The sequence below is a fragment of the Manduca sexta genome, chromosome 11 (genome assembly GCF_014839805.1).
Source record: "Manduca sexta isolate Smith_Timp_Sample1 chromosome 11, JHU_Msex_v1.0, whole genome shotgun sequence".
In the NCBI taxonomy this organism is placed as follows: domain Eukaryota; kingdom Metazoa; phylum Arthropoda; class Insecta; order Lepidoptera; family Sphingidae; genus Manduca; species Manduca sexta.
The window spans coordinates 7,681,999-7,706,164 of record NC_051125.1 but is presented as its reverse complement, the minus strand read 5'-3'; the positions used below and the strand labels follow the sequence as shown (position 1 = coordinate 7,706,164).

The 24,166-nt window shown below is 34.1% G+C and overlaps 1 protein-coding gene across 3 annotated transcripts in view; it reads left to right on the top strand.

Moving 5' to 3' along the window:
* The window catches only part of LOC115452461 (alpha-actinin, sarcomeric), a 38,981-nt gene that overhangs the window by 8,390 nt on the left and 6,425 nt on the right, over window positions 1–24,166 (top strand). Inside the window, exons 2-10 of one of the 3 annotated variants that reach the window (XM_030181020.2) lie at window positions 18,653–18,857; window positions 20,080–20,210; window positions 20,325–20,559; window positions 20,823–20,915; window positions 22,019–22,101; window positions 22,493–22,585; window positions 22,869–22,972; window positions 23,545–23,671; window positions 23,996–24,143. In XM_030181020.2, coding sequence (XP_030036880.1) covers window positions 18,653–18,857; window positions 20,080–20,210; window positions 20,325–20,559; window positions 20,823–20,915; window positions 22,019–22,101; window positions 22,493–22,585; window positions 22,869–22,972; window positions 23,545–23,671; window positions 23,996–24,143 — 1,219 coding nt within the window. Of the gene's footprint in view, window positions 1–18,652; window positions 18,858–20,079; window positions 20,211–20,324; window positions 20,560–20,822; window positions 20,916–22,015; window positions 22,102–22,492; window positions 22,586–22,868; window positions 22,973–23,544; window positions 23,672–23,995; window positions 24,144–24,166 lie in introns of all 3 variants that reach the window. The other 2 variants (XM_030181014.2, XM_030181007.2) reach the window with 2 other exon arrangements.

The window sequence follows — 24,166 nt, the reverse complement described above, 5'->3', positions numbered from 1 at the left end:
AATTACTATTCATTCCGACCCCAGCTGTCCGCAACAGATCACGAACACCGCGCCAAAATAAACTTCGATTCGCAGATTAATAATAATACTAAGTTATAAAACTCGCGGTTGTTCACATTCTGATGGTAGTTATGTGGAAATTTGATTTTTGAATTTCTCGAAGTGGTTTTCTCAAAGTCTGTACTTTCTGTACCTGGTCACGGGGCTTAATTACAAAAATAAAAACATATCGGTTTATAATTAGTCTTGTCAAATTATGCAAAAAAAGCACAGAACGTCTAGTATTTCTTAAGATACTAAATAGCTTACCACAATCACAAATTAATCGTTTTAGTTAGATTTACCATTGACAAAATTAAAATAATGTCGCAAGTAATTTTTACTAACGATGTCGATTATGACACTATTCGAGGTAATTTGGGAATAACATAATTTACAATATAAATCGTAATAGCCAGCAACCGCAGTCTGAGGTATATACTTTTTGCCATTGATATATTCCCTTGTGGTCAGTATAAGGCAAGAAACGATGTCGTGACACATAAACTTGTCTCAATGACTTATGATTCAAGGCAATTAAACACTAGGTCAGTTCCGTTTTTGAGAATAAAACCTTAATCATCACCATGACCACACTTCAGACCTTTTCCGGAAACAAGGTCTTAAAGAAATCTTCTAGATCAACGACACTAGTATATAACCCAAGATTTCTAGCTTTTTGTGAGATTCAAGGTACATTGATTGGAACATACAGGTTTTGGTTACTTATAGTCATATTGAAATATAAACTCTTACCCCTTTACTATAATGCCTTTATAACGAATGCCTACAGACACTAAAACGTAGATAGCCCAAATGTCAGGCTCGCAATAAAATATTCAGCGACCACAATGTAAGTGTGCACGCGATCTCCGACTCAAACGACAGCTGCTTTCTGCAGCTTGCGACTCCATCTGGCCGGAGTCGAGACTCGACCCACATTTCGATCGCTCAAACACGATGCGGAACCTGTTTATATGAATGAAACCTGACCATTCCAATTCCTTGACTAATGTTTCCTCTTATACAACAACAGTAACTAGTCATACATAAACAATTTATTTACGTTTCTATTTTGGACTCGACAATGTCTTCAATGCCACGTAGCATGTCGGATTCCGAACGGTGTTATTTGGAAGACACATATGCGCAGGACGCTTCCGCAACGCATCACAACAAATGCAGCCAAATGAATCAATGTAAATGTAAAGCCAGTTACGGGAGCTGTTGGAGTGCGTCATTCATATCATAACCGGTGATAAGGCATGAGTTTTATCGATCGAATATTCGATTGGCCATGAGTTTGATTGTGTACTTATTACATTTTATATTTTCATTATTTACTATTGTATGCAAATCTGCTTCATTCATTGTATATTTTCACAATTAAAAACACAAAAGCTTACCGTTAAAAGATATTTATGTTTGCAAATCTTTAAAATCTTAAAAAGGCAGAAACCATGAATTTTGTAATTAACACAGTTTTATCGCTTATAAAAATAGCATATCAGTAAATTTATTTAAACGTTACATCAAGCGTACACACCATAAAGGTCTTCGCCTGATAAGCGAACCAAATCTAATCCATTGAACTCTTACATTTTTAGTTAAAATATTATACGTAAAACCATAAATATCCTTAGACTTTGTTTAAATCTAGTAAATTAAAATGTTATAATTCGTACTAGGTTAAGTCGAAATGTCAGTGTGCATTATAGACAAAATATTTTGGTATTCAACATTTAAAACCTTCAAACACACACCTCACACACTTTTAAATCAAAGTCGATTCCGAGAACTCTGATTATGGAACATTCTCAGATTTCTTATCCTAACACAGATCTAGACCGGCAGATACATGAGATTCATTGTAATATCAATATGGTTCGTGGCGCGAACGTATTTTTATTAGCCGACCATTGCTCACAGGATGTCTACATCGTCTGATATCATCCTCAATAAACTATGTCTACAAATTGAACGATCTTTTAAAATAAATACCAACAGGCTTGCACAGATTATTTATCTTCATTACATGTTATAAGAAAAAGTCCCCCGCCGCATCTGTCTGTATGTCTGAACGCTATGAACTCAAAAACGACGCTACGAACTTCGATGAAATTTGGCATAGAGATAATTTGAGACCCTGGAAAGGACATGATGAACTTTAATCTAAAGAAAATATGTAGCCGGGCTTTTCTACCGAAAAAAGTTTTACACGCGGGCGAAGCGGCGAGTAAAGCCTACTTATATTATAAAAAAATATGATCCTTATTACAATATCAACAAATATGTTTTCTTAATATTCATTGCATTCCCACAAAGATAATACTTTCACATGGTTATCTTTAATGATACGAAAATACGTCCAAATTAAACTAAATTTTACGACCATACAATATATTTTACCATAAGTGCTGACAGATGTTTTAACTCGGTTATAAATATGTTATTTTAATTGTTCTATTATACAGCATTTAAAGGCCTACAGCATGGTTGACACGTATTTCTAAATGGTCTGCATCTATGTATGGTATCAGTCAATGATTCGCATTTATATGGAAATTGTGCTGCCGTTGCTTTTAATATAAGTACATATCACATGTTTATGTTAAACACGTGGAGTCTTTATCATAGGTGTTCTATTCAATTTCAAATTCGAGGAGAGAGTTATTCAACACCACAATCCTTGAGTGAGGGCTTTTGATAACCTTGGTATCAAATCGTGCATTATCTCTTATCTATAATATTAACAATGGCTTATTCTATTGTTTTATCATCAGATATAACGGTTTAATTACATTTTTCAGATGTTTTAATGATTTGCGTGCATAACTTCTCGCTTGCATAACTTTTCAATTACATGCAAAACATATTAATATAAAAAAAATAATTATATTCGTGTCTAGTGTTTTGTTAGTTATTCAATTTACCTGAAACACGATTTTGCGTGTTATTGTACTCTGTTTATATGATTTTTTTTTGCGTTACTTAACATTGTGTTGTCATCTCTAGAACAAAACAAGCCGAAGCATTATATCGTAGATTGTTTACTTCTATTTCTATTTTACCAAACTATAATGGACTGTGATGCGTAAAACGTGTAATTTTTTTATGAATAAAATGAAATATATCAGGTGTGTTCTTGAAAACGTAGGCCATTAATAACAGTACGCCAACGTGAATGCGATGGATACTGCCAAACGGTCTAGTTAGTGGGTGGGGTTGTTTTGGCTAATGCTTGGCGTTTTATCACTAAGAATAATAATTATTATAATTACCCAACTGACGAACAATGTCAGTGAGTGTAAGAAAGGCAGTAGGGACGCTAAATGTCGAGTGTACGATTACAAAACTTTTTGGCACGCGTATTAGTCGAAAAATATTGTAAGACCTTCAATGAACCTTGTTTACTCGAAGCGGGACAAACATGCATTCAATGTTTTGCAGTTTCTGATTTAATTAACTGTTGCCATCTTGCCAACATTTTGAGTTTGCGAATATATTGTTTAATTACAAAAGTTTTAATTACCAAATCTCTATTCTAGACTGACAGATAAATTATCATACCAAACGGGCATGGAACAAATAAAAAAAACCTACATAATAACAATCTTTAGTATTTACAAAATACTTTGCCAATCCACTTGAGAACTCATCTCAACAAGTCAGCAGTTACTTTATTGTGTTATTTATAATGTTTATCACTTTGGCTGCTTCAAAACCATGGCTCTTTATTTGACAACATACTTCTTGGATAAGAATCCAACTTACGTTAACCATGTAAATAAATTAAACGTTCTGTACTTGTGTTCGTCATAATAAACCCGCTCATTGTCGAGGCATGAATAGCTGACCAACGCTTTTGTTTCGCTTATTCAAAATATCACATTGTCTACAAAAGGCGCAAACCGCAGCAACCGCGTACGAATATAGTGTTACATTTTGTTAAATAGCTTTCGTTTCTTTCCGGTTGTAAACAATACGTAATTACGTTTTTTTATTTATTTAGTCCTTGGTCTTATTCTGGCTCTATTGATGAACATTCAAGTTGCGCCGTAGTCTAAAAAGAAATATCATGAAAAATCTTTTTAGCAATAAATTTCAATAGCCACAGTCTACATGACTGCATTGGATTTCGTATCACACGATACTCAATAAAACTTACTTAACGCCTCTGTCCATTTACTACATTAGGCGCACGTATCACAAGATTCAATAATATAAAACAAATAAAATGTTGCCACTTTTCACAGTGAACGGTATTTTGGATCAAGTTCCAAAAAGGTTCTTTTGAACATGGTCGTAACTCACAGCTTAGTCATAATAAAAACAAGATCAAGTTGCATAATAACAAAGTAGAATGATTGTATTACATTCTTACACGATTATTGTTGCTCAATAGTAAAATGAACTAATAAAGCTAGCTCAAAACAATACGAATTGTCATTATTGCAAACCGTTTTAAACTTAACTTTAATTCGTGTTGTTACTATTATTTTTATTTTAAAAAAATGTAAACAAGAACCAACATAATCATACATTTTAGGTCAAAAATAAAATCACTGTTTAAATAGTATACTAATAATCATATATTAATAAAATGTTTTAAACATAATTTTCACCATAAAAGATTATGTTATCTTGTTTGTATTCCTGTTTCATATTATGACCTCGTTGCTATTTCCCTTTTATACCATTTAATAAAAGCTTATCCTATTTAAAAATATCGGCGTGTACGCAAAAATTACACCACAGTTAACCATGTAAAAAATTCTAAGAATCTTGAGGTCATTTAACTTGATTTATACTAACGACCATAAATATTCGCATTAGCACCAAAGCCACGTACCAATTAATCGGCAAAAGCAAACAATACCAACTTCTAATATTTGAGCAGCTGTTGCCTTACGAAATTAGTATATTATTACATTGTCAAACTTTCGACAATGTTTCAACTAACATACTATCCTCGTATTCGATACGTTTCCGTCTATTAGAATGTTTAGAACTATGTGTCATGTTAACGCAATAGATTTCAAAAGATTTATTGGTGCCGTGGTCGAAGTAAGAAATAAATTGGAATGACCACATGATATCGTTTGGTTTCAAAGGTCAGATCGATTCGGACTAGTCATGTGCTTATTTCAAATATTTGCGAAAGCGAAAACGAATTCGGCACAGACATGTTTAACCGCAAAAACTAGCCAGTGACGTGCTCTAGTAGTAATACCTTAAAATAGCATAGTAATAATAATCGCAAACGCAAGTACTAAACCAAAAATAACATGTGTGAAATTATGATGCGTTGAAATTTTATGATCTATCTCCAAAATAGCGTCATCAATTTATTTCGTAACGCTCCTGGATGTAACGGTTACTATGCAACGGAATAAAATTATTGTATCAGCTGTATTGCACTAGAAATGAGGCCTTAATAACGTCATTATTATTATTATGTAAATAACTTTAATATCTCAAAATTATTTCCAAATACCTATTATAACACTTAGCTATGATGACAGATTCAATCTAGTGAATATAATATTGCCGAATAATCACAACTGCGAAAAAATTCAAATTTCGAACACTAACTTTACAACTATGATCGAATATCCTTATAGGAAAGCTACATCACTAGCAGATTGATTTGTGGCCTGTACCATGATAGATACCTGCATGCAAATTATTCAGCTTGGTGATAACACAAACAATAGATGTACGCGTAAGTCGCGTTCGCTTAGCATACCCCGAGGGTCGATGGCACCACACAATGGCTGTTTTCGACCCCATTTGGATTTAACCGAGAAAAGCCGGTTCAAACACAGAAAAGCTTATTAATGCATTGCACTCGGTAACATTGTTATTCCTTCACGACAAGTCTTAGGCTAGCGATTCAACTACAATGTATAAGTAGCTGGATTAAGACGCCCTTAATGTATTTATCGTGACATGTCTTCTTTGTTTAATGTCGAATGCACAATTACTGAGATTGAATGTCGTTTCTATAAAAATCAAGCAGTCACATGACTTCAATTGGAATATTACGCGCTCCGTTTTTTTAGAGTTGAAACGTTCTTTATTTTAAAATAGAATCTTGGATTCTGAATGCAAGAAATATTCCTTCCATTATGTCACTGTTCTTGGAAAATAGCAATCTTTGTATCAAAACATGAAAGAATAATGTATGTTTGTTACATTTCGTTTGAAACATTTGCACTTGATCAACATATCAATTTGAATCGTGTAAAATAGAAATAACACATACGTTCTCAAAAAAACAACGAGATAAGTGACGCGGAACGGGCCTGCGTTATTGTTGTCTTTCGCCTGGAACATTGGCTTGTGCTACTCATATAGATATTCATGGATCATAATTTGCCTAACCCACCTACAATCGGCTAGTCCATAATCGGTTAACAGACATTCTTTGCCTTATTTTATTAGTAGGGCTTCATTTCAATCAGTACCTCGAACTTTTTTGTAATCTTCGGCTTAAAAATGAGATTTAAGAGAAATAGTTAAGGAAATAAATTCATGCATGTACTTGACTTGTCATGGTATCAGAAGATAATAAAGTTCTTTTACCCATGTCTGCAAATGAACAGGTTCTTTAAACTTTGATGAAAGCGATGTCATTAGGTCTTAATTTTATAAAACGATTTAGCAAGGGTAGTATTAATAAATGCGGATTAACTTAAGTTAAAACAACAAAAATATTGCCTCATAGATATCTTAAATCTTCTTAGCCGCCTGGGTAGTTGATTTTGTATGCAATCGACCTAATTCCCAGTGGCTATTAAATCAAGTTTAATTATTCATTATCGCTATTAAATTATTTAAAGCGTTATGCGTTTACAAAAAGAGGTTAAGAATGAATGGAAAATGTTTCCAATCGAATATTGTATGAGAAACAAACACGACTCCGCTTTTAAATAAAACGTAATAGCCTTATTGATTTATAAACCGAAGTACAAATGATCAAAATTAATTCCAATTAACACCCCCTTTCTTACCTTGGAGGGTAGCTAGGTGAATTTTGCTCGTATTATCCAAAGGTAACGCGTATTCAGAACGTAGAAACACAAATGATAATTATGTATGAAATGTAGGTTCATGCTCGGTTTCTACAAGTTCCTTCACACGTATTACTTGTCATAATAACAGATACAATAGCAGTGAGACTTAATTGTATCTTCACAAAGGTGCAACTCATAGAGGAATTTGATGTAATTACTTTTAAAATACCAGTTTCGTGATGACAGAGGTAATTAGATATTAGCAAATTAGAAAATATGCTTTTTTAGTTTTATGTAATTTTGTGCAAATATGTAATACACAAACAATTTTTTTAAATGAAATTACATCTGTAAAAGTCGACTTCAATCTAAATTTATTAATATTAGATAACAAATAATCTAATAATTCAGGTTTGGCAAAAGTTTTCTGAAACTTAAATTTTTGCCTAAAACTTTCACTTTAATAACACCAGAATAGACTTGTTTCGCAAAATCAAGAAATGTTGAATAAATCAATCAAAATAATTGGCACAAAGACGAGGCATACAGTACAGACATTGGTATTTTAAGAGGTTTGTAAAAATCGCGGAAGTGCAGATAGAGGCAACCGGCTCAAGAAGCATTCGATATTTTTTTGAGCTATCGGTTTCGTCTAATTGTTTATCTTTATTTGATTTAGAAATAAATCAATAGCATTTCACAAACAGCGGCCTGGTTTGACGATTTGTGGCTATAAATGTTATTTTGTCTTAGTTTAGGCACAGTTGGAGACTATGAATCTATTGGAATAGATAATTGCAAGTAAATGTAAGTCTATAATCACTATGACATTCCTGAGGCAATTATGTTTGTCTCTTGAGTATTTAGCAATAAACCGTGCAGATAATAAACCGAGATTTTGCTCAGTATTTCATCGTAAACTTTCACAATAGATTTCAATTATCTTTATCTTAAATTGCACATTTGCGGATCTTTTTAAATGCAGTAAAAACAATGTCAAAATATCGCATCCCGTTTGCCGTTTTTTTTAACCTATTATTCGTAGATTTTATTCAATAACTCTGTTGAAAGAAGGCCGCATCGTCAGATGGGACCTTTCAAAAAAATCTCCCAGACAGTCAGGCCGATAATGATCATGTGACAGACCTATCGTAAATAAGGTACCGATCTCATCGGAAACATACACCCACGTGCAAAGAATGCAAGCTTCGGAATCGTGTCAGCACAAACCGACACTACAAAGTAGATTGCTATCACATAGCTTTGTCGATGCGTCAACACTAAATCGTGCAGTAAAATTTTACACTGACCACAACTCGCTCTTACATCATTATTTACATAAGGAAGTGTGCAGACGGTTTGCGAAAGACGTGATTTTGCTCGTTTAGTATTTATAAAACATGGTGCATGTATGTATGTAGGTTTATTAAGGGTTATTTTTAACGCATCACTGGCTGTTGAGTAAGTAACGTTCGGAATTTTTGTAGTTTCATGGCGTTTTTATTTAAGGAAAAGAAGTATTCGTTTGCACAACAAAGAATTATTTATTAGTTTAGTATATAAGTAATGCGTAATATGGAACTGAGGTAAATTAAAAATAAATGTAAATTGTTGCTCAATAGAATAACGACGTCAGACTCTTTATTAGTACATACCTAATCTTGTCCGGAATCTGTAAATTAGTACAACGTAGCGCAACATGCCCCGCGCCATGTTACGTCAACTGGCGAATCGTCAGCTTATAACAAAATTGTCAATAATGATGCACACATTTCCCTTCACTGGTTTTTAATTATGTAGCGTCTCAATTAGTGTGTCTATAAATAAATTATTTAGTAATTTGCCATATTATGTTCAGAAGTCTGAGAAATAATCTGTGCATAAAATTATACATGAATAATTAATGACAAGAAGAACATACTTTAACGTCAAATCACCCACAGGAAGTGGTGTTCACAAATAGAATATTCGTCTGTTTCGTCGGGTTTTCGGACATCACGTGCTATATATTAAATCGTACTGAGAACCAAATGGATTTACGTCTACGCACGAAAACTGTTGCCATAGCGTATATAGTCTTCAGCCTACAAATTCGATGATTCTATTAATATTTTTGTTAGGTTTATTTAAATCAAATTGGCTAAAGAAATTGGGCTTCGTAGGGGACAGATTTTCAAAACAGAATTAGATTTATAGAAGACTAGCTTTTGCCTGCGGCTCCGTTCATGTGAAAGTTTTTAGGGGTTAAATATTTTCTCGGGATAAAAAAACTTATAGCACTCAAGGATAATGTAGCTTCCTATTAGTGAAAGAAATTTCAAATTCGGTTTTGTAGTTCCTGAGCTTATCGCGTTCAAACAAACAATCAAACTCTTCAGCTTTATAGTATTGGTTTAAATTAATGATGATTTCAGCTCTCTGCAACAGTGATGCTTTACTGTCGCTATAAAGTATTTAATGATTTTTATACTACTGTTGTGACCATTGCTCATCGTTTTATTCCTTTTTACAGGTACTGAAACTGCGGTCGACATTTATTCGGACGTTATACAAAATGACACACCGAACGAAACGTGAGTCCTTTAGTTAACATGCACTCGAGAACTGCGCATATTCGCGACGTTTGTAAAATATGTAGTACTTTTACACATTTGTAGACATTTTTGCGTCGTCGGTCGTTGATCTCCTGTCCTTACAGAATGCAGATGTTATGTTCACGGTATATTAATTAGCACACAATGAAGACATACCGAAATATTGTCATTCGGTATGACGTTAACATTTTTTATTATAATAACTGTTACAAAACCCATTTTAGTTTCGTCGAAAATGACGGTCTAGGCATTAGAGCTGGGGCAGACCGTTTAGATGTTTCCAGACAACATTGGACAAGCGTCTGTGTTTATAGTATGTAAAATTAAATGTGTGCCGGCTAACGGTCACGTTATTGTTTATCGAGATGATGGTAGGCGTGTTGGCATCGGTCCCGGATCCACCTTTACAGGTGTGCTCGGGCTATTACCTCTCAAGATCAATATACAGAAGTATCAGCCTCCTATTAGATAATGCCCGCCTTGCAAATGCCCCGATAATTAGAAGTGTACTGTAGCTAATTTGTTTTAATATACCGTAATTGGATACCCGGTTGTATTATCTAATTTTTGTACGTATGTATATAGTAATGAATTTTGAGACACGTCGCATATAGCATGAGATAATTAATAAAAAACGTAAAAGAACACTTATTGACAAAATTAGGTTAGAAAAAAGTCTAGCAGCACCTAGGTTAAGAAAAAATAAAGACAGATCTTGTCCGTTGACATTAATTTAACGTCAAATTATAGTAATTAGACAAATGTATAATTTAATTACATTAATGGTTTCAATTGGACAAACATTACGCAAATCACTATATACTATTTATCAAAGTTATAAAAATTCCGTTCTGTTATAACAATAAACTGTTTAAATAAATCGCAGATTTGGCATTGAACTAAATCCGAAGGTCAATTATGGGTACGATTCGAACACAAATAATTTGTGTAATACTATTAATAATAATATTTTCCTGCTAGCACACTAAGATCAAATCGAATACGCCTCATACTGTCAATGTTCCGTATATGGAGGTAATAATAGGTTCAATATCAATAATGAAGTGGTAAGTCATTGAATCATTACATTAGTCATCACGTAGTCCGATGATCTTCGCCCACCAGTAGCTGTCGCCATCGATCACAATAATCACCGATTGTACTGTCACACGACCCCTGCTCTGGAACTATTTAACTCTTTAATAGCAAATATATGTCAAGAAAACTGAGTTTAATGGTGTAAGGTATCCCTTATAGAGGATAATTGAAATGTTTGAAGCAATTAATTGATTCACAAACGCAATCGTAGCTGTTTTGAGTAATTTATTTAAAACATAATAGACAAATGTTAATACAGAAGTTTGAAGCAATTAACTGATTCACAAATGCAATGATAACTATGTTTTGAGTAATTAATTAAAATCATAGTAAACAAATGTAAATAACTAAACAAAAATGTTACAACAAATAAAATCTACGAGGATTGGAGATCTCGTGTTTTTTACCTCTGTTATAAATTTGTATGTACATTTAACGATCTTTTGTTTTGTTTTAATTATTCTAGTCACGATACCAGATTTCCACTAGTAAAAGTAATTGTCTAGAAATCTGGCGAAGATAAATAAAGACCAAAAAGTACCACTTTATTTGTTAAGAATTTGTACGTTTTAATTCTACAATAAACCTTTCTTTTCTCATCACAAGGTCTTTAACTCAAAGCGCTTGATATGAATTTTATATTTTAAACAGAATTTGCATAAATATTTACTTAACATGTTCTCAGTAGCTCGCGCATTCTTTATCCTACATTTACCCTTGAAGTTATGAATAAAGGCGTTTAACAACAACACGCAAAATCAGAATTTCATTAAGCATATTTTATCAATGATTCCATACATGAAATTAATATTATTGTCTGCTTGGAATTTATGATGACTGATACAAATGTAATTATAAAATACATATTGTTTTATCTTTCTGTTTTTTTTTATATTTTGATTATGCCTTATGTTAATGTTACCGTGTGTTTACATGTTTCCTTATATTTCGAACTAACTAAATGTAAAATAGAATGACATAATTTCTTTCAATACGTGTAGAAGATATCTTAAGTCTCAACCATCCAAATGGGCAGTTTTCTCGACTTTAAATTTATTATAACTTAACAGACTCGGTCCATTATAGTCGATAAAAAATGACCAAATAAGGTGTATACAAAATCCGTTGAATTAATGAAATTCCTTTTAAAAATAAATATCCACAGACCACAGATTTAAAGATAGGTATCCAATTTGTCAGCAACCTATAAAAAGAACTATACTGGAATGCAATCTTAACAGATAAACCATAGTTATTTGTAATTGAAAGCTGGACACAAACTTTATAAAGACTATAATCGTTAAGTACAGCACGTAAGATACTTAGTGTAAGCGTATTGCAAAAGTGCAGTCCCGTTTGTACACGACTTTGTTGCACCTTGAACTGTTCTATAACGAACATAGTGAAAGTACAAACGCAGATATTTAAAGCTTCGTATGTACCATCTATATTGCAGTGTTATTTTAATCTTACCAGCTTGCTTGCGGACTAAAGAATACCAGAGATCTGAAACTAACTTAAACCTGCATTCTTATTGCAACTTTATAGGACATTACTTTTAAATTTATTTAGACTTTTATTTTCTTTATGTTAAAAATATGTAGGCAATATTTTTTAATATACATTTTCGCTAATAGTTTTGTTTCTTACTGACCAAGATTTTTATGCAAGTACCGGACTCTCACGTTGCCTTAATTCACATTCATGAGTGAAAACCTATAATTATATGCTTAATACTCAATATGCATGCAAGTTTGTTGCCTTGAGCATCAGATAAGAATGTTGGTCATTAACTTGTGAGACGCATTAAGGTATTACTTATGAATAAAAACTGATCTTTTATGTTGCCATTAAAATATCTGTGGGTCCATAAATCTGAGAGACATAATTCAATTTCCTGTAAGCTTTAATAAATATTTTATAATGTCATTTATAGTGGAATTTAAATTATTTGAATCAGTATCAATAAATTCATTACTTTATGTGCGCATTTACTTACTTACATTAACAAATGACATATAGTCACAGCAAAATAAACGCGTATCTAAAATATATTCTACAAATACAACTCACAAGTAAAGAAACTGGATACTACAAGAAATACCTCGGGGAATACGGGTACTAAAAAAACTATACCTTGTGGCGACCTTCAACAAAATACTTTCTTATTTTTACCTGACGACTTCTTTGTGTTCAGAGTGCGGGCGTTATTAATTGCACTGACATACGCCACGACTGCAGCTTCAATAAAACTTTTATCAACCAACGTCGTGGTAACAAGCTATAAAAATATAATGGAAATTGCTTACCTGCGAGTCAAAACTGTCTCGTTCCATCAAAACATTATTTTTCACTTTTATTCCATAACCTGTTATACAATAAAAACATTATGAAATTCGAAGATAAACCTACCCGACAAGATTTTTATTCAATAAAATAGTGTTAGGCGTAATTTATTCGTAAACCGTTTCTCTGTTTAATAATTCATGGAACATGTTTTTATCCTTTCTGTGTACTGACTATTTTAATTGATTATTCACAATTTGTGATAGAGGCTTAGGTTTTTTCCTTTTGTTTATTGCTTCCTAATAGTGCACGCATATTCAAAAACCGTAACCTTTTCTTATAGTAATGTTACTACTATTTTGACTACCTCGATGGCGTAACTAATTGTATAACAGTACGACTGCAGTGCTGAGGTCTCGGGCTCGATACCCGGGTCGATCAAAGTGATATTGGGTTTTTCTACTCAGTATCCAACCGGCTTCTAGAACCACACCCGATAAGGCAATAAGCTCGCCCCCAATCACATCATGGGACGGAATATACACGGTGGAAAGTGGGTGAACCAGTTGCGCCTCTGGCTTTTCCCTTCCTTTTTGAGATAAAAGACATATAGTATGTGATATTCTTTTTTGTTGTAAAGTAGATCACATGTTACATGTAGAACCATTTACGAATTTTGATTTATCTATGTTCTATGTATATTGCATTTTAAACCCTTTGATCCTATGTTTATCTAGAAGTTTCATTTATAATTTGTAAGTGGTTGCTTGATCAATTTTTATAAGAACTATTGAGGCCAAGCTTCTTTCACCGGAAATTTAATAAAAACCGCTAGCGTTATTTAGAAATATTTTAGTTTTTATTTAATTTTATAACATTGAACAGTCTTTGAACTGCGAAAACATCTATACAATTAGCAACAACAAATCAGTCATGTCACTCAGAACACGCCGTGTCAATAGATTATATTATTGCGTTTACTGCACAGGCTCGGCCGTGCCAAGCCTACGCTTAGCATCTTATGTGGCGTGCAAAATGCAGTTTGGCAGTCAATAAGCCTGTATAAATCATAACTAGGTTGACAGTGGTTTATTTACACAAGACAAATAGAGGCCATATAATGAACTATCGTAATAAGCCAAAGCGAGCCACAAAAAGATATTAGCTTATATTGGCTCGTAGATACTGGAATATTACCCACATAACTCCGCGTACATCATTTACGTGGACATTTAAACTCAGGAAGGTGTCTATGATTTTGAGTGGTTCGAATATATTTCTTGGCAGACCGACAGGGAGCCTTGAAACAAATACCGTCACAAGTTCGTGATACTTACAATTCTTTGAACTATGAGAAATAGTGTGTCGTTATATACAAAATAAAAATAGATGATACTAGTTAAAATTGTTAAGATTATTGTTATGGTCGATCTCAATGAGCTCAATGGCTCCTCTCGCAACCGTTTCAGTACCAACTCCCTTTTAGGCGCAGCTCGCTATAAGTACTGAATTGTTACTTAATATATGGATAGAAAAAGTGTAACAATCGCTTGGTGACCTTGTCGCCGCCTTGAAATAAACCTTTCATACTAATCATATGTTAATGTTGACAGTATTATCTCGTGAAGAGCCGCAGTATCCACATTACAGTGCTCATTCCGAATAGCTGCGCTGTCCACACCTGCGCACTTTATTTTAGAACGCCGCTGGCCGTGATGCTCGCCGCAAGGTGATTCTGGATTATTTTCATATTCTGGGTCACAATGTGTGGTTTGTCTCAGGGACGCCGATTCCCGTTCCGTCGAGGTCGCTCTCGTCATATTTATGTGACAGTTTATTATATTTCAACGTTAACTTCGACTGGCCAGATGTTTTGTATACATTTATTCTAATTTTAAAGCTATTTAAAACGAATTCCATGTTATTAATTAAGAATGTTAAAAGCTACTTATTAATCGATGTAATCAGTTTTCTCAAATTACGATATTTTTTCGAGAAACTTTCTTTTCATCTACAATAAACGCATCAATTACAGTGATCTCGAGAACTCCACATGTGTTTACCGTTAGCCGTGCTAATAAATCGACAGCACGACATAAGTAGTACTTATTCCATCACCTGTATTGCTCGTAATATGAAAGTATTTATTGTGTTCTGTCCTTTGCCAACTCAAGTTCCAAAGATGATTCATTCTCAAGTCCCAACAAACCGAGAATGCAGTTCGGTCAGTTTTGATGCTTCTCGCAGCTTATTGCTCAAATCACGTCGTAGCTTTAAACATTCTATACAATACGGTTTTATTGTACACCGATGAATAGAATATTTATAGAAACATATAATAATACCGAAGACCAGGTCCTGTGTAACTTATAGTGTTATAGTGTGCCAGCAGTTTAATCAACCGATCAACTAATAAAATATGTTGCCCCCGGATAAATAAAAAATACAGCAGCTGTAAAGTGAAAAGGATTCAATAGTGTACAATATGATTCTGAAATTACTTTTAACAGAATCATTTTTAATTATGTTTTTATCTGCCACCGTTTCGGCATTAATGCGAAAATTTTTCTAGACACTAATCAACAAGAAACTAAACTTACTAAGGTAAGAATTACTCTTACCTTAAAATGTCATTTACATCAAAAATATTTTACATAATAAATGGAAACGAGAACCAGTAAGCGAAAGAAGAATTTCTTGTTGATGCAAAATTGTACTGTTTCAAATTGTTGCAGTTTTTGCACAAACATCACATGTCTTTGTTTACCCCGTGAACTTAACATGTTAGTTGTAATTAGTGTTACCTTGTGAACGGATGGAAACAATTCACTGACGATGCGCTAGGGTTATGAGACTAAATTATGTAGATGCAAGCATAAAAATACATATAAGCAGAGACAGACAGCGTGTTCTTTGAACCATATCACGTTAATTACCTATGTCGAAGAACAATAAACATAGGAAGACTCGTTGACATTAGCCGCATTTCGATCTTACGGTTCACATTCAGTTAATACGTACGACCAGCTCTTAATAATCATTAATGAGCGTCATCCTTTCTTAAATCATTTTGGGACTGCAGTTACATTGCACAACACGCAACTGATTAGAAATTGATAATTTGATAACCCTAACAAACAACTTGCGATAAAATATCTAGAACTTAAACAATCAAAAGCATCGTGGCAACCCTACGCAAGCTGCTAGTTGCCACGATTCTTTGAATTGTCAACTCGGCATTAGCGGATCGAGATCACGCAGTCTATTGAATGTGCTGAATAAATATCTGAACGGCCTTGACGCCGCCTCCGGAACTAATCGAGTTTGTGGGCTTGCACTGAACGCCAAGTATTATCTACTTACAATAGTCCTTTTGTTAAAGTTTTGTCGCTTAATGATGTAATTGATGATACAAAAAAGCTGAATCATAACAAAAGTTTGTGTGGTTGTGATGTATGGGTTAGATTTGTGAGTTAGACATGGGTAAGTGACCTCAGGGTTTTTATTCGTGTATTTCTTTATGTTGTCTCAGCAAAAATATTATTATGCTAGATGATTAGATACTTTGATAGGTATGTCACATGCAATGGAAGTCGTAAAAATATGTTTAAATCGCATAAAATAGGACTTCTCTATTTCGTATACGTATCCATGCAAAATCCTATTTTAAGAATTTAAAAAACAAATCAGATTAAAATGGAATAAAATACCAAAAACAGTAATGCAGTCGGCGCCATTGACGGTACGGCTATTGTGACCATTATGGAAACTTTATCTAAATATTGTCATATTTTAAGCCCACGGCTTAAACAGGCATACACGGTATCATTTAAATGGAGCAATTTTACGTACTGCTAACGAAATTTTAAGTAGCTTCGTAATCCAAGTTGCCATGACGTGACAAATTCATACACGTAAATTTTACCTTTAAAGTTTCAAATTCAACATAGAAAAAAAACTTATAGATATTTTTGTTTAATCGTAAATCGCACATTTTGTCTGTACCTCAATATCATCTTCCGAGAACATTGTTTTTAAATTTTTGCAAATTGCGATACTGCTACCTGCTTTAGTTCTCCTTAAACATACGTATAAAGAACTAGCTTTTGCTCGCGGCTTCGCCCGCGTGAAGGAGTTTTCCGGAATAAAATGTCCGCTATATATTTTCCCGAAATAGAAAGTAGCCTATAACCTTTCCAGGATCTTAAACAAATTTCATAAAAATCCGTTCAGTAGATTTTAAGAAAATCGATAACATACAGACAGACAGTAAAGGGAACTTTGTTTTATAATATGGATAGATATGGCCTAGAATCTCGAACCAAGACAAATATATTAGATCTATAATGAAAAGCACCTATCACATCGATCTGTACTACTCTAAAATTTCAATCTCGTATTTGTATTGGCTTCAAACAAACCATTAGATGCGCGAGTGTTAGTGCGAATTCGGCAAGGGTCGGACCCTCGCACTCGCTCCCCTACCTGATGCAACTGCAGTATTGATCAGCGATACTCCTTTGTAAACGTGGCAATGCCGCATAGAATCAGCGTTCTCTACTATCGATACAAATGATTTTGGTAAAGAATTGTTTATTGATAATATAGCCCTTTTTACTATAAAGTTTTGTTCACATAATTACACTGATTATGGGAGTTGTATTTAATGAAATTTTGTCATTTACATATACGATCAGATCTAATGTAAATTATGCTTTGATGTTAATAGAGAAAGTTTTTAAAAACTTATTTGGTTATTATATATGATTAATATGTGTCTAAAGTAGGCACTGTTGTCTGATTTAATTATAAGAAATAATAAATTATTTAACACTCGGAGAGTTAAAACACTATTTATACGTACAAAAAACTTACTTAAAAAAACATACGTCTATTGGATATAATGCATTCGTTTATACTATTCGACATATTAAACAACTAGTAATGAAGTTTTATTAAGGGGTTTTAGTTATATTGTATGTAAGTATAGAAGTTACGACTGCTTCTTCGATATTACTTTTCTGAAATATAAAGTCCCAGAGGAACTGCGAATTTATTTTCTGATATAACTCTTTATGACACAACTAGAAGTCTTGGGCAATCCAAAAAAATAATTATTTCTTTGGTTCCTTCATACACAATCAGAAACTAACACTGTCGTATTTATAATATAAGCAAAGTTAGATCACACTCTCATGTGACTCTCGTCCAAAGATACCATGAGATCATATCACATTAGCTTACCGAGCTGCTCTAAACGATTGACTCATCTCAAAACAATAACGTCATTGGATAATCGTCAGCCGATTGCAACGCATCCGAGAGCGTATAAACTATACGCTAAATGTTAACATCAGGTTTTAAGCAATTATGACGAAAAAGAATCGAAACATTTGTATTAACAGCTCTTAATAAGGATGGTAATAGTGAAACGAAAAACGAAGTGTGTGAGACATTTTGTAAAACAAAAATCCGCTAAAATCTGTTTGCTAAATATGTATTTATGCTTAAGACAATGCATGTAATTAATCTACATATCAATCTTTACACAGCCTTTAGCAAAATACTGGTCAATACCATTGCCGTCAACTTAAACAATTTCCCTTGTCTCCACAGACCTTCACTGCATGGTGCAACAGCCACTTGAGAAAAGCCAATACCGGCATCGAAAACATCGAGGAAGACTTCCGCAATGGCCTGAAGCTCATGTTACTGCTGGAGGTGATCTCCGGCGAGACCCTGCCCAAGCCCGACCGCGGCAAGATGCGTTTCCACAAGATCGCTAACGTCAACAAAGCCTTAGACTTTATTGCATCTAAAGGTATGAATATTCATGACACTAAACTTTTGTTCATTACCGGCTGATTTTATTAAAAGATCGAAATTATAAACTCACGTCATTTGTCGTTATCGATCAAGAAAGAGCAAGGTTTTATGCGTTTTAAAACAGAATAAGAATTAAAAGCTGAAATCCAATTAGCTACGAAGTACATTAAGAAAACGAACTAAAAATATGAAACTACAAAAGAATGCTGTCTGAAATCATGGCCTGAAATAAGTACGATGACGTTTAATATAAAGCCGTTCTCGCAAGCCGCTTGTAAGTATAATGTTACATAAGTGAGAATGATATATCTGAATATTACTACTTCAGTCTGTGATTTCAGGCAGTAATCATTTTTGTATCGTGTTTTTGAGTTTGTTTTTTAAGATTTAGTAACAGATAGTTTGCATGATTTATATACGCTGCAGTATATTAACAAGACATAAATTGACGAGAGCAATGGAAATAAATTCTAAAAAATAAATGCTTAGAATTGGTTTTTATTTACAGCAGCAACTTAAATAATGCGCCATACACGTACAAAATTCCAAACTCCCGAAAAGTAACCGACTGATTATTATTATATTACTGAACCCATAAAACAGCCGATTCAAAAGGGGTGACGCGTTAGGTGATCACTCATTTGTCCACACTGTCCCTCGTAATAAGGAAGCCCATAAAAGAAAATGATGTTGCCCATATAAGACGCGTCGGGTCGTACGCACACCGTTAGGTCAAACTAGCTTTACAGAATCCATATAGAGATAATCTTAGGGATAAATGTGATTTATAGATATTAGCCAGACTTAGATGTGTCTAGCGGTCTAGTAACTCAAAATAGACATGCTTATACTTTGTAATGTGAGTCAAGTTGTTCAAGTATTGTCTTGTCAATGTATGAGGCGTCAAGGTCTAATCTATTTACTGTATTAGTACTTTCACTGTTTTCTTGAGCTTTAATATATGAAACACATGTCTTATTATTTATGTAAGCGACTTGTGTTTGTTATACAGGAGTAAAGTTTATGAATAATAATAAATTTTCTACAAAAGGCTGTGTTGATGAAATCAAATAATTATTTAATGCATTAAGGGAATTTATTTGCGTTTTTACGATGTCAATACTGGTGACCCTAAGTATTTACCGGACTTACTCTAGGAATAAAACGTCACGTCTAAAGATCTTTGTAAATTGTTATCATCTTATTCACTTTTACAGGCGTAAAATTGGTATCTATTGGTGCCGAAGAAATCGTCGACGGCAACCTTAAGATGACTCTTGGTATGATTTGGACAATCATTCTGCGATTCGCTATCCAAGACATCTCAGTAGAAGAAATGACCGCTAAGGTGAGTCGTTCGTTTACTACTATTTTAGTTATATAGAACTAAGACACGAACAACGCGCAACAGTTAATGAAGACCCAAAGACCCAAAGGCTAATCACGTAATTCAATTCCACAGGAAGGTCTGCTACTCTGGTGTCAACGTAAGACTGCACCATACAAGAATGTGAACGTCCAAAACTTCCACCTTTCGTTCAAGGACGGTTTGGCTTTCTGCGCCCTGATCCACAGGCACAGGCCCGACCTCATCGACTACAGCAAGCTGTCCAAGGACAACCCTCTCGAAAACCTCAACACGGCCTTCGACGTGGCTGAGAAGTACCTCGACATCCCCCGCATGTTGGACCCCGACGGTAAGATTCCCTGGAGTGCATTCCAGAAATTTCGGATTGTTTCCTCCCTATAGTGACATAATCCTGAAAAAATCAGGACAGTAAAATGATTGCGTAACATAGTTCCCAATAAGCTTCTTAGTCTGTACTGTCCACTAAAATGTTTTCTGGATTGTGACACATAGGGAGCGATTTGGTTTAAAAATTAAGACATATATGAAAGTTTCGTATTCATTTTCGAATACTGGGAGATATTAAATATGAATCGTAACTGGATATTGCAGACCTTATAAACACACCAAAGCCGGACGAGCGCGCCATTATGACCTATGTGTCGTGTTACTACCACGCCTTCCAAGGCGCGCAACAGGTACAAAAAACAAAATGGCTGCCATGCGCAGCGCAGGCGCCAACTTCCGCGTTACCAGACCCTAACGCTAGGCCTTTGTGTGTCCACTTATAGCATGATTAGAGTGCCTTTTGTGCTTCAACAAATCTTGAGTAGTCCTTCACTACGACCTTTTTTCCCATATGGTGATTTTCACGTCCAAAACCCAACGATACGATGTCAAAGTTTATTCAGCATGATTCTGTCCTGGAAACTGACGATTTTGATCGATTTTTATATTTTATAACTTTAGCTGTATATGTATTAGCTTTATGTTATTAACTGTACAAATAAGTTTTATTTATGTAAGCGTAACAGAATGCTTGTGTTTTAAATTAATGACATCATCTTACATTATTCACAGTTAACACTACATTATTCAAAAACCATAAATACTTTAATAATCACACACTTATTAATTTTTGAATATTTTAAATGTGTTAATTCGTTAAGCTATATCAGCAAATAGGTTAATTATCAAAAGGTAAATATAGCGCGGCAATTCCATTGTATTTGAGGTAATTAAATCAAGATAACATAATTTCAAGTATTATTACACTTTAAGACATGTTTACTTATTACCTACTTAAAACCTATCCCTTTAGTAGTAAAGTAAAAGACCGTAAATGAGTCACAAAATAATAATACTGGACATGTCTATAACTCCAAGATATACTAATTTCACAACAATTAAATTACTACCCTAGTTCATTCAATTATGCTAAGATAAATTTAATTATCAATGTCAAATGATTTAATACTTTTCATTCAAGAATTAAATAATCATTGCATAGTAAAATACAAAAAGTGGGTAGATATAACATGATACTTTAAAATGAAAATAAGGTAACGATGTCAATACAAAATCAAATCTGAATATTTAACTAATGTAGCTAACAAAAATATATTTAATAACAAACATTTTTTAATATACACTAAAATACTCGGATAATTATTAAAATAAAATCAAAGTTACCACATTTAATATTACATTAATGTTTCTTCAGATAAATTATTGATATCATTAACAAACACAAGCATTCTCAGTATACACCGCATGAACTAACATTTGTCGCTTGCGTGGCTTAGATCTGCAGAACACGGCGATGCCGGACGAGCGAGCGGTCATGACTTACGTCTCCTCCTACTACCATTGCTTCTCTGGCGCTCAGAAGGTTTGTCCATCATATATTCCGATGAGCCATGTCTTGGATTATTATACCAGCCTAGTATTTTATAATGTCCCACTGCTGGGCACGGGCCTCCTCTACTACTGAGGGTTTGGCCTTGTTCCACCACGCTGGCCTAGTGAGGGTTGACGGACTTCACATACCTTCAAATTCTATGACCTAATGAAATGATTAATTAATTTCTCAATATGTGCCACGAATTATGGACTCGAATGATGGTAACTACAAGACGAGATATTTCTTCCTCTGTTATACTTTTCGGTGCAATCGATAAAATTATGACGAAAAATTTCCAAAAATCACCAATCAACGGCCATTACACGTAGATGACTTCATATTTACTGATGACGTATTAATTAGAGTTGTGTGTTTGCAGGCTGAAACGGCCGCGAACCGTATCTGCAAAGTTCTCAAAGTGAACCAGGAGAACGAACGCCTCATGGAAGAGTACGAGCGTCTCGCCAGTGACGTAAGTTTATTAGTATTTTAAATTTAGTATATTTGTCGGAAAAAAACTGTATTTTAATTATGTTGAATTACAAATCTTGAGTAGTCCTTCACTTTATAATTAATCAATAATATTTAGTGGAGGAGTAAAAAGAAGGTGTATTGTAATGGGAAGTTGTGATAAAAAATTTCAAATATTTAATTCAGTAAGACTCAAAACACCCCAGTGTTTCGTACCACCTACTAGTTGACAAATTTTTCTTCTTCTACACGTATTTTATACTAACAAGTGTCCTGGTTTCTAGCTCCTGGACTGGATCCGCCGCACCATGCCCTGGCTGAACAGCCGCCAGACCGACAACTCTCTTGCCGGGTGCCAGAAAAAACTGGAGGACTACCGTACTTACAGGTACAACTCTTCATACCAATGATACAATATTTGGTTTAAATTACGTATTGCAATTGTTTTCTTTTGGTATTCGTTCATCTTGTAATGTTAGCTTATGGCGATACCTCAAGGTCCATTTTCATACATTTTGTTTCACCTTTAATCTGGTAACTAGAGTCTAGAGTGATTAGTTCTCTCGGTTGAAAGAAAAACGTAAAAATAATTAATAATCATGGATATTTCTGCCTTTAAAATTTCGCCATATTAAATTTTAAAGGCCGAAATATCCATGATTATTAATTATTTTTACGTTTTTCTTTCAACTGCGAGAACTAATCACTAACTAGACGTGAATTTAAATTCTTTACTTGCCAATACTTGTTTAGTTACCCAGATTAAAGGTGAAACAAAATGTATGAAAATGGACCTTGAGGTATCGCCTTATACACAACTTGTCGAGTATATCTCCTGATATTTTAAAACAGTACAGTATCAAATGTATTGCCATTACCTATCTACATTATATGTATATAATTAACATTAACAGTAGAATTCTCTGAATTCGCTATAATGTCCTAATGAAACGTTTACAGGCGCAAGCACAAGCCACCGCGCGTTGAACAGAAAGCCAAGCTGGAGACCAACTTCAACACCCTGCAGACCAAGCTGCGACTTAGCAACCGCCCCGCCTACATGCCTACCGAGGGCAAGATGGTCTCTGTAAGTATATACCACAAATAAAATATTTGTAGATACGATAATAAAAAACATCTTATTGGACCATACTAAATAATAAAATATATTATCGAGCTCGAAGGACCAATGTCACAAATAAATGCCTTTATGACACGAAATCATTCAGCGATATTCAATTTAATTAAATTTTTAGAGCGATATGCAAGATCCATATCCGCATCAGCTATTATATATCATACCTACTTATAAAAACCTACTGTATTTATTTCCAAAGACCTATCAACGAATTCAAAACTTTATCAGTCAACATTCTAAATGATCTAATTATGGTTGTATTTTGTGTGTCAGGACATCGCCCAAGCATGGAAGGGCTTGGAGATCGCCGAGAAGGCGTTCGAGGAGTGGCTCCTCAGCGAGATGATGCGTCTTGAGCGTCTCGAGTACCTCGCCCAGAAGTTCAAGCACAAGGCTGACATCCACGAGGACTGGACTAGGGGTAAGTACTATATAGAAATGACT